This window comes from Camelus bactrianus, chromosome 8 (genome assembly GCF_048773025.1).
Source record: "Camelus bactrianus isolate YW-2024 breed Bactrian camel chromosome 8, ASM4877302v1, whole genome shotgun sequence".
In the NCBI taxonomy this organism is placed as follows: domain Eukaryota; kingdom Metazoa; phylum Chordata; class Mammalia; order Artiodactyla; family Camelidae; genus Camelus; species Camelus bactrianus.
In genome coordinates, this window is record NC_133546.1 from 70121530 (window position 1) to 70134192 (window position 12663).

Consider the following 12663-nt stretch of genomic DNA (forward strand, 5'->3'; position numbering starts at 1 on the left):
TGACAGAATTTTCTTAATTTGAAGAATGGGGTGTTGGGTTATCACCTTTATGTTTAAAACAGAAATATCATGGCACAAACTTAAATAGCCAACCTTTATCCAACACTATGTGTCAGGAAATGGTCAAAGCCCTTTTCCAGTATGAACTCAAGTGACTCTCACAACTCTATGAGGTAGAAGCTATTTATTCCCTTTCTAGAGATGAAGAGACTGGAGCTCAGAATACACCATGTGCAAGGTCATACGGCTGGTAGGCACTGAAGGTAGGCACCTGCCCTGGCCCACCTGTCTCTTTCAATGATTAATATGTGAGAAGTCCTTCACTCAGTACCTTTTACACAGTCAGTAAACAATAGGTATCACTCCATAACATGGGTGTAGAAAAAGACTTTCTAACCATCCAATTTTTAAGAAAAAAAATTGACTACATAAATTTTATTTTAAACTTTTCCACGGCAAAACACTATAAGCAAAGTTGAAAGACAGATGACAAATCAGGCAAAAATATTTGCAACTATGTAAGACAGATAAATGGCTAATCTCCCTAATATTAATATTATATAGATTTTATATATATGTTTATATATATATTAATACAATGTCTCTGCATATAGATTATATAAAAATTTTTTTTTTAATTTAGGGGAAAAGAAAAAATATTATAAAGAGAAAAAAATGGACAAAAGACAAGTATGGGCATTTTACAAAAAACAAAGACAGAAAGACAGGCATTAAGGTAGGAGAAAATGCTCAACTCAACTTCATAACAGGTGAAACACAAATTAAAACTACATATTGAGATACCATTTCTCACCCACCGCATTAGCAAAGACTCAAAAGCTAGACCATACAGTATGCTGGGGAGGCTATAAGGAAACCAGTACTCATCCACTGCTAAAGGGAATTCCAAATAGTACAGCTCCTATGTAGGAAAATGTCTACAACTTTTGACCCAATAATCCCACTTCTAAGGATCTAACCTGAAGATACACCTCCAACATGACAAAAACACGTATACATTTGATATACTTCCAACATGACAAAAATGATGGCAACATTATTCATAACTGCAAAAATATTTGTAAACTACCTAAATGCCCCTAAATTGGAGACTGGTTGAATAAACTGTGGTACGAGTATACAGTGGAATACTATGCAGCTGTGAAAAAGGAATGAGGACTATCTTTCTGAACTCATGCAGAGCTATTTCTTGGATATATCATTAAATGAAAAAGGCAAAGCCTAAAATAGCACACACAGTATAGTATCTTTTGTGTACAAAAAAGAGAAAATAAGAAAACATGTTAATTTCTGCTGAGAGAGGAAGAGAGGGAGAAACTAGAAACTTATGCAGAAAGTTACACAAAGGGCAGAGAGAAGGGATCCGAGAGGGAGAGATACCCCTTTGGATACACATTTTAAAATAAGTTTGACTTTTGGAAGCATGTTAACATTCTACAGATTCAAAAAATAAACAAGAATGGAAAAGAATTAAATGGCAGGCACTATTAACATGATCTTAGTTCACTCTAACATGTTTTAGTTTTCATATAACCTTAAAAAAAACTCAATTTATAATCTCTTCTTTTGTCAGAGCTGGTTAAGGATCACAGAAAAGCAGAGTAATTTTCTAATGTCCACAAAGGAAATGAGCAAAAGAGTCCAAGACATTTGCCCTTAATTTCCAATTAAGGACTAAATCCACCAGGTAGCAGAGTTTAACTGTGAACTCAATCTGATAGAGGCAGGGAGGGGAGGGGAAGGGAAAAAATAGAAGCGAAGTTGTTGAGCTCCAGGGCCCTCCATCCCCAGAGGAGGTGCTTCTGTGGGAAGATGGACCAACCCCGAAGAAAGGACCAAGTGCTCTCAAGGCCCTGAATCACATCAGCAACTTCATTTCCAAGTGTGAGTTATTGTAAAACCGGTCAGAGAGATGAGATCACAGAGATGAGATCAGTGCTCATGGAAATTACCCCTCAGGTGGCTGACCTCCAAGAGTCACCGTTAATACCCACAACCAGCACAGTTCTCCCACTGGGCAGCCAGCCCAGCGGAGCGGGAGGGCTCGCAGACAGCCTCCAGGTATGGAGTGCATTTCTTGAGCTAGCTTAGATGAGACTGAAAATCCCAACCTCCAGCTCTGCTCTCTGAGCAACACAAGGAGGGACTCAGACCTGAGCGAGGGGCTTATACAACTCTCCCTGTGGGTCTCCTGGGAGGCTCCCTTCCTCATCGTAAGCCAGCCATGCATGGTTAGAGGAACCCTCAGCTGTTTCTTCTCCAAATCATCCAGTTCCATAAAAGAAATGGACATTGCTAGCTCAGCCGTTCACTACATGACAACAACGCAGTGTTCCAGTGTCGCCACCTAAATTGGAGGCTTTTCATCGTGATAGGTGAGAAAGGTGAAAACATGGTTTATGGTTTATGAGGAATTAAATATGAGGATTTCCTTTAAGTTCAAAGCTTTATGAATAGCTCTTGAGTTGGAAAGTAACAGTATAATCAGAATTAACGGACACTTCTTAAAATTAAAATAATGATGCATAAACCGTTGTTTATAAAGGGCCAGGCAAGATATATCCTTACTGGGTCAGGAATTTTCTTTGGAAAAGCCGTGAATGTAAAATAATGACCATTTATCATAATAAAGATGAAAGCACTGTTTATAGAAACACATAGAAAAGTAATGTTCTAAATATACTTTGACTTGGTGTACCACGAGTGTCCAAATTGCATACCAAAAGAAGAAGTAAAATCAGCAGCTTGTGACTTTAATCACTTTCTCTGGTTAAAAAAAGAAAAATTTGATAAAAATATTCTCTGCACTTAAAGTATTTATCAACTTCCTTACTCTCTCTGACATGAAATAGAAAGTGAGAACTTTACCAATTTTTTTTTTTTAGCATCTTCACGATTGCTTCTAACCATTCTTGTGATGGCCAAATGCAGCATCAGAATTCTGAAACCTACTTTTTTCCTGTTTTTATTCCAATAGAGAAAACAATATATGTTTTCAACTAAGTTTGGTCTGAGTCTCTCTTGAAAAATTGAGCTGCAGGCACTACGATTTAAATATTTGAGGAAAACAAGTGGTTTAAAACACCAATTAACAGGTTTAGGATTTCCAGTCCTTATCAAAAACAGTTTTCATTTGACAGTTTTATTTTTCTTTTTGACAGCAAAAGACACTGGTTTTGACTAGGTTAGGTTACAGGGCTCTGGGGCCAAGCATTATTTAAGGAAAACAATGCACTATTTATAAATTATATTTAAATAATACAGTCATGGCAATCTACAGATTTAATGCAATCCCTATCAAATTACCCAGGACATATTTCACAGAACTAGAACAAATCATAATAAAATTTATATGGAACCACAAAAGACCTAGAATTGCCAAAACATTACTGAAGAAAAAGAAAGAGGCTGGAGGAATAACTCTCCCAGACTTCAGACAATACAACAGAGCTGCAGTAATCAAAACAGCACGGTATTGGTACAAAAACAGACATATAGACCAATGGAACATAACAGAGAGCCCAGAAATGAACCCACAAACTTCTGGTCAACTAACCTTCAACAAAGGAGGCAAGAATATACAACAGAATAAAGACAGTCTCTTCAGCAAATGGTGTTGGGAAAACTGGACGGCAGCATGTAAATCAATGAAGCTAGAACACTCCCTTACACCATACACAAAAATAAACTCAAAATGGATCAAACACTTAAACATAAGACAAGATACAATAAACCTCCTAGAAGAAAATATAGGCAAAACATTATCTCACACCCATCTCAAAAATGTTCTCCTAGGGCAGTCTACCCAAGCAATAGAAATAAAAGCAAGAATAAACAAATGGGACCTAATGAAACTTACAAGCTTCTGCACAGCAAAGGAAACCGTAAATAAAACAAAACAACAACCTACAGAATGGGAGAAATTTTTTGCAAATGAAACTGACAAAGTCTTGATCTCCAGAATATATAAGCAGCTCATACGACATAATAAGAAAAAAACAAAAACAAGCCAATCCAAAAATGGGCAGAAGACCTAAACAAGAAATTCTCTAAGGAAGACATACAAATGATCAATAGGCACATGAAAAAAATGCTCAGTATCACTAATTATCAGAGAAATGCAAATCAAAACTACGATGAGGTCATAGTCAGAATGGCCAGAAAGTCCACAAATGACAAAAGTTGGAGAGGCTGTGGAGAAAAGGGAACCCTCCCACACTGCTGGTGGGAATGCAGTTTGGTGCAGCCACTGTGGAAAACAGTATGGAGATTCCTCAAAAGGCTAGGAATAGACTTACCATATGACCCAGGAATCCCGCTCCTGGGCATATATCCAGAAGGAACCCTACTTCAAAAAGACACCTGCACCCCGATGTTCATAGCAGCACTACTTACAATAGCCAAGACATGGAAACAGCCTAAATGTCCATCAACAGATGACTGGATAAAGAAGATATGGTATATTTATACAATGGAATACTATTCGGCCATAAAAAATGACAACATAACGCCATTTGCAGCAACATGGATGTTCCTGCAGAATGTCATTCTAAGTGAAGTAAGCCAGAAAGAGAAAGAAAAATACCATATGAGATCGCTCATATGTGGAATCTAAAAAAAAAAAAAAAAAAAAAAAAAAAGAACATAAATACAGAACAGAAACAGACTCACAGACATAGAATACAAACTTGTGGTTGCCAAGGGAGAGGGGGGTGGGAAGGGATAGACTGGGAGTTCAAAATCTGTAAACACTGACAGGCATATGCAGAATAGATAAACAAGATTATACTGTAAAGCACAGGGAAATATATACAAGATCTTGTGGTGGCTCACAGCGAAAAAAAAAATGTGACAATGAATGTATGTATGTTCATGTATAACTGAAAAATTGTGCTCTACACTGGAATTTGACACAACATTGTAAAATGACTATAACTCAATAAAAAAAGTTTAAAAAAATAATAATAATAATACAATCATGACTTGTGCCAAGGTCACTTTAATTTCTTAAAAATTAAAAATAACTATGGTATGTTTTTAAAACCTTGGCAAATATGATAGCAAAAGAAAAAGTCTCTGAAATGAGACACTGATTTCATAATGAAAGTCATTATACCAAGAAGTTTGTGTCCACTACTCTGAAAAATAATTTAGTTCAGTGTGCGAAAAGATGCATTTTGGGGGGCTCAATGGACTGACTCCCATCAGCCATTTCACCAGCTGGAAAGGTAACACACTGAAAACTCTGGTCACACTTCCTAGCTCATAAAGTGTGCCAGACATCCAGTATCTCCCCTTCTCAGCCAGGCTGGTCCCCACCCCTCAGTCTCTTCCCTGCACGTTGCTAAAGGTCTGGGCTCACCTCAAGTTCCGTGTTTGAGCAATAAAATGAAAACGATAAAAAAAAAAAAAGTGCCAGAACCAGGTAGAACCTTTTTAGTGTTTACAAATAACCATGCATTGTGGAAGCACTTGAGAGGTCTTCTAGACCCAGTGCCCGCAATGGGACCATCAACCTAAAGCCCAAAGAAGTCAACACTGATGAGAAAGCTTTCAACCTTTCTCTATTCACCGACAGGCCCATATGGTGATACGATGGAGGAGAGATTAAACGTAGTCCTCACTGACAGTTAGCTAACAGAAAAACAAGATAATTTTAAATAATGTTAAGTGCGATGAAGAAAATAAATTCGCGTAATATAAGTGAGAGGTACTAAACGGTCAGGGAAGGCCACTTTGAGGAAAATGCCAGCTGCAGGATGACAAGGAGCCAGCTCTGGAAGGATGTGGGGGAACAGCATCCCAGGAGAAGGCAGCACAGGGGGAAAGGCCCTCGGCACCGTGGGGCTGGGAGCACTCCAGATGCAGCCGGACAGACCCACGGGAGGGCAGCTTCGGGTGAGGAGGACAGAGCCCAGGAACCCATGGCAGAATTTTAACCCAGGAAATGACATGATTTTGACATTATCAAAACATCCCTTTTATAATACGTGGAACTGTATTGAAGAGGAGTGAGCACGTTAGCAAAGAGTCTACTTTGGAAGCCACTGGAGTGTTGGGTGAGCAATGACGTGGCTGAATGGAGCAAACAGCCTGCAAGGGAGAGCCTGGTGGAATTTCACTCTTGTTTTAGAGGTAGAACGGACAGAATTTACTTGCTGACTTTAGATCCTATCTCCCTAGTGAGATGCAACTCACTCTCCTCTGTCTAGCAGTTACTGGGCATTTGCTGTATATTAAATGAAGTGTTAAAATACTTCATTCAAGCTTCAAAACAGCCCTAGGAAGTGGGTACTTATTTCCCATGACTTACAGGTGGAAAGAGGCAGCTCAGGAAACCAGCCCGAAGCAGGAGGCGGGATCCAGAGCCCAGGCCCGACTGCCTCCCCTCCCCACCCGGTGCTGTGACCACCGGCCCCACTTCTCCCAGGTGGGACTCGCCCACTTTGCAGCTGCAGCGCTCTTCAGCCTGATGACAACTTGGAAGACAATGCGGCACTTAGAGAACAGTGCTTCTTCTGCCCTTTGGCTGCTCTGCATCCTCTGCTAGGTAGTTAGATAAGTGGGGACACCGGGCAGATACAGTGGAGGAGAGGGAGGATGGTCTGGAAGATGGTGTTAAGTCTGCCTCCAGCATAAAGGGGCTTTACTACCCTTTAAATGAGCACCAGCGAGAAACCGGTTAGAACCCACGATCCGCAACTGTGCGATAGTGAGAAGGACGTAACTGGACTTGACCCAGTGCTCACTGTAACATAATTAGCGTCATGGTTTTGGCCCCCTCTCCACCATGGGTTTTTCTGTGTGCACCATTGGTAAGGACATGTGCAAAGAGAACAAACATAACTGGGCACTCCAGGGGCAAGAGCCATCAACCAATCAAAAGATCACCTTCAAGTGAAGGTGTAAGAGAAGGGGCAGACAAAGACCGCAGCTTTTCCTCCCTTGGACCAGGCTGCCTCCCGTTCCTGCAGGTGTACTCTCCCTTTGATAATAAATCCTTTAAATGCTTTTGCAACCCAGTGCTCTCCATCTCCCATCTGTATTATCCTTCAGGCATGACAAGAACAGGGGTCTTTTCCCTTCCCCTTTTAGGGTAACATAGCAACCAGCAAATATGAGGAACTCTCCCAAGCAAGGGAGGGTCTGCTTTGAAAAACTGGAGTCTGACACCTCCCTGGCCCGGACAGGCTTGGGGGACTAGTGCTCCTTTTGGAAAAAAAAAATAGACAGTGAGGATTTGGACTGTTCATTCTGGGGGACATCTGCTGACCCAAAGTAAAGTGTCTAGGAGAGAAACTCAAATTATTTTTAAGAAATGGGCTTAAATGGTTCAAGCTATATAACGGATTCTGTCTCTTTAAAGCATTACTATTTGATTAGCTGACATTCCAGTTGATAAAGCATATAAAATATGCAATTAGTGGCATTTTCTCAAATGTTTTACTTTATTTTATTAAACTATCCCAAGAGTGTATGTCAAGCACCAGTCTCGTTCCTACGTACTTTCTACCTAAAACCAGCCGAACTAAATTTCACATACAAGTTGGAATCTTAAAAAGGTGTAGAGTTTAAATTATGAAAATATTTTTAACTCATCTCCTTAAATATAACCAGTATGGCAATATGCAAAGACCTCACCTGATTCCAGCATGGCACACACTATACCAAACAGAGCCCCTGTTATCACTGCTTAAATTTAACTGAAGTTGGAAAAAGCAGCTCTTGTATTTATCTATTTAGAGTATTGACTGATTTACTTTAATAATTAGATTTTACCAAGTGTACACTGTACGGAGACTTCCTTGAGAGAAAAGGCCAGACTTCCTCTGTCCCCTCAGCACTGGAACTGACCCCGGCCGTAAGAGATACTCCATAAATGTGGAATGAATCAGTGGACATTCATTCCCTTGGATTTTAAGTGGCTTTAATTTTCAGGTCCCTTATGAAAATGCACATCCCTTAATGAACTGAACGGACTGAACTCCTCAAAGAACACCTTGGCGACAATTACTGAGCACTGAGCTGAGGGAGGATGGTGACAGCTTCCCACTGCTTGAATCTCTGGCACATTCAACCCCGTCTAGTCCCACAATCACAGAGACAAATATCTGTCCATTTTGAAATATGGTCTAGAGTCAATTCTGGCTGGAAAAAACAAAACAAAATTATTTTTACAAATAAAAGTATGTTTCCAAAATGCTTACTTACCTTGCCTCATAAATGAAAGGGCTTTTTCTCTTAAATTCTCTGTCAGTTGTTTCTTTTTAGTCAGGTAATCCAAAACATAAATATTTGGAGCAAAATTTATCATGTTCTGTTCACCACAGCCATAGGGCATCCGAATTAGTGAGGCTAAGCCATTGATGGAAGAACCAAGAATATCTCCTGAAAGCACAAGATATTTAATATGTTCAGCAAATCCCCAAATAACTGTACCTACTCGTGGCAAAGAGACTCCCTGTGAGAGCAGAAGGCACCGGACCCAGAAGCAGTAATGTTATTCCACTCCCTGGAGCAGAGTAGAAACTGCGCATCAAGCTTTTAGGAAAACTGGCCAAATGAGTGATGATACAGTGGTACTGAACTTGCAGGTTGTGTGACAAATTAGGAGACTTTCAGCTCAAAGACATGGCATATCTAAGCAAAAAGGAACTTTAAAAACATTCTTGGACAAAAATGTCAGAAATTGATCATCAGGAAACCATCATTCTTATATAGGAAAAAAAGGTTTTATTATTAGTATTCCTCACAGAAATAGAATTTTATTCTGATTTCCTTAATAATACACTACAAGATCTTGAGAAATTACGTTTCTAAGGGCAGGGGGTGTGGTATGTTTCAATGTGCTCTATGCAGCAACAACAAAGTAGAGCTAACAAGTGTTTCAGGCATTTCAGAGAATCTCAGGATGAAAAGGGATTAGAAATATCTTTCAAAGTCAGTTATGTAAAGTTATACAAAACACACACTTTACCCACATTCTAATACCATGACTCAAGAAAACAGGTAAAATTTTACACATATAGAGGCTGAGTTCTAATTCTGACCCCACTATGGCTGAACTGTACAGAATATCCATCATGTGGCTTATTTTAGAAATTTACACCCTTCCAAGTCCAGATACCTAGTGAAAAGCTGCTTCTAAAGAAAACTGAATCCACAAAAGAGAGGAAGAGCTTCACGTGAGTAGGCTGCAGCCATGTGAGCGTATGATGTCTTAAATTTTAGATGCTAGCGCAGTGAGGTAAACACTACTGCAGGCTATGCTTTTAACTATTATTACCACTGCAGCTTATGTTTTTAATATTCAAAGTGAACACAGACTCTCAAAAATTCAAAGAGGCAACAAGCTAAGATTAACACATCTGGAGTACCAAATAGGTTTTTAAAAAATAAATTGCCATATAATGGTAAAGCTTTAAAATCCATTACTGAAATCAGGCTTTACAATGAAACCTCACAGCACTTCAATAACCATAGGCGGACTCATTCCAATGTGAAAAGCGGTGGTGTCATTTACAATTCCAGGCTTCTTCCCATCCTGTGTATGTGTATGTATGTGTGTGTTATGTGTGTATTTGCGTATGTGTGTTATGTGTGTGGGGGTATATCTGTGTGTGTGTGTGTGTGTGGGTGTGTGTGCACCTCAACCACCCATGTGTCTGCTCTATCACTCAGCAGCTCATCACTGTGGGAGGTGCTTAGGCATCTCTGAGCATCCCTGAGTAGCGAGATTATTTAATTCTTTTTAAGAATTTTATCTAAGGCTCCCCAAAAAGTCCTCTCTAGAGGGACTGGTTGTTGTGGGTTATAATGAAAAGCGTTACACCTGCAAATGAGATTTAAAAGAACATCTGAAAATGTGCCCCAGGTCCTGACACCTCAAAGACCTAACGAACTATTTAGATGCCTTTAATCTACACACGGCCTTCAGGGATGTGTACAGCACAACTCTATAAATAAACCACTTACGTGGAAGCTCTGTTGGACAGTTGAAAGGACTTTGAGGTTGGTTATCAAAAGGTAACTAGGAGAGGGTGACCCAGCCAGTGCGCAGCTCCTGCCATGAAGGTTACTTGTGTTCTGCACAGAGAACCGCTCAGGCAGCAGTGCTCAACACTCGGTGATCAGAAGCACTCATGGAAACTTTTCAAAATATGCAAGCCCAGCCACAGCCCCAGAAACTCTGACTGAGGAGACTGACAACAGAATCCAGAGATTCGTGTGTTTGCAAAGCCCCACAGACGGTGCAGACATTCACCAGTGGTTGAGAAGCTCTGCCCTTAGAATAACCCCTCCCTCCAGCCTCAGGCTAGTCTGGCCTGGCTGCTCAAAGAGTGGTTTGCACACCAGAAGCATCTGCATTACCTGGGAGCTTGTGAGAAATGCATAATCCGAGGCCCCACCCCAGGCCTCCTAAACCAGGATCTGCCTTCACACAAGCTCCCCAGGCGCTTCACGCGCACAGACAACTGACAAGAACTGGTCCAGGACACACATCTTGCCGCCTTTCTACTGACATCAGCACTGGGTACCAACTAAAACCTTTCTGCAACTTCTTCTTACTAGGACTAAGTAAGAAAATATACCTATATATCAATGAAAAAATATAATTACTATATACAAATAAATCAGTAGTGATGGTGATACACTGTATTCTTACCAATCGCAGTGATCTGAACTCTTTCACTACCACTCACTGTATGAGGAGGGAAGGAGAAACTCAGGGTTTTCAGGGAAGTCTGTTGCCTGCTGTCCGTCAAGTCTAGTAAGATGGATTGTGAATAGGATTTTTCTATTCCTTCAGCCTGTTGAGAAAAGGAACACAATTAACATGGTCTCTACTCATCTGTTTACAGAGAACTCTACGCAGATAGTAAGTCTGGCCTGTGCGTGGTTAGATAAGTACCCACCATGTCTTGATTCTTGCTTCAAATCTGTTGATAAATGTTAACGTTCCAGTTAAATTCAACAAAATATTTCACAGAATGGCAATGGAAATGACAAAGGAGATGACAAGGTGTTGAGAAATCCTCTGAGGTGGGTCCTATTATTATCCAAAGAGGGAGGTAAAATACCTTGTCCAAAGGCACCCTTGACAGAGCAGGGATGCGAACCCAGGGCTGTCTTACTCCAGAACACAAGCGCTTATCCCCTATTCTGAGCCATCTGTTTGAATACGCTCTTCTCTGAAAAAAAGTCTACAAAATCTCTTCTATCCGTACTGAGGAATTCCAAAATTCAAAATCTACATACCAACTTGGCATGATTTAACAGGATCCCAACGCCACAGTTTGTGAATGTAACTGACCTGCTTTCTAGTCACCCTATAAATTTAAAAGAGACATTGGCAATTACTTCTAAAACATACATGGGATATAGTTTTCCATTCAGATGGAAAACTGCCAGGCATTGCCAGGAGGGTAAAGAGATTGCCAATAGATTTAACCAAGAGAAAAACCACCTTCTCTTTCCTTTTCAGTTATGAATTTCCATTCCATTTATTTAGACTTCAAATCCTTACCTTCACTAAAAGCCTTTGGGTGACGGCATCAGAAGCAGCAGGTGAGACAGCCGTGACCGTGACAGGAATTTCTCCCAGATGTGTTGGCCTAACTGGGAAAAGAACAGTCGCTCCGTCCTCACTGGGAACCAGGACGGTCTGCTGGTGTCCTGTGGCATTGATTTCATTCGAAGCCATCAGAATATCAAAATCATCACTTTTCTCAATGATCACCTTAACCTGCAAGAAAAAATCATCAAAAGTTTTGCATAATAAATGTTCCTCAAGAAAACGTTGTTTTAAGTGGGGTTCAATCTGTGAGGTCCAAGCTTAGAGAAAGATGAGACAGAAACGTTCAGCCGAGGAGAGGGCGAAAGGGTATCAGAAAAAAGCCTCATTTCTTTCCTATGCTTTTCCACTCTACCTTAAGCCACGTGGGGAAAGGGCATTCCTCAGTTCCATTTTAACGTTTAACTCCCATGAACATTAAATTCTCTTATTTTCCAAAGCCTGTGAGTGGTAAGGGTGTGCCCAGAAAGGTTATTTCATGTCATGGTATTGCCACCAGCCTGACTCAACTGTGTCTTCCTGGGACACTGGTCCCATTAGAAAAACCTGACTCCAACAGAATGAAGTGTTATTACCCTCGTTGAAAGTCTCTGCTAAAATTATTTCAAGAAAAGTATGACTCAGACATTAGTCCTGAAAGCGTACATTGGTTGTAAATTTTTGTAAAGTGTGTCAGAGTTGCCAGGCTCATGAAGAATAGCATTTCTCTGGGTCTAAGATTTTATTAATTGTTTTCCCACTTATTTTCTCATCTGTTTCTCAAAAGAGTGCCTGTAGGAACACCGATGTGTAAAACTGGGATTAAGTTACCTGCTTGTAAGTGGAGGAGCTGGACGTTGACTCCAGATCTTTTGCTCTCTACACTATAACGTGTTGAGACGATTAAGAAGCGAAATTAGAAAATTGGAAGCAATTTACTCTGCAGACATAGTACTTATGAAGATTACGGCATTATCAGGTCATAAGGTTAATGACACATCCCAACTTGCTCTGGGGGAAGAATCCTTTGCTAACACTATTGTTATTCGGCACAACGCAAACAGAGAGCCTGATCCTGCCTTCCAGGG

At 40.4% G+C, this 12663-nt stretch overlaps 1 protein-coding gene across 3 annotated transcripts in view; it reads right to left on the reverse strand.

Annotated features, from left to right (window-relative positions):
* CD109 (CD109 molecule) overlaps positions 1-12663 on the reverse strand; it is a 113910-nt gene that overhangs the window by 29270 nt on the left and 71977 nt on the right. For all 3 annotated transcript variants that reach the window (XM_074368737.1, XM_074368736.1, XM_074368735.1), the window contains exons 21-23: positions 11549-11767; positions 10688-10832; positions 8233-8409 (exon numbers count right to left, since the gene is read on the reverse strand). In XM_074368737.1, the coding sequence (XP_074224838.1) occupies positions 8233-8409; positions 10688-10832; positions 11549-11767 (541 nt within the window). The remainder of the gene's footprint in view (positions 1-8232; positions 8410-10687; positions 10833-11548; positions 11768-12663) is intronic.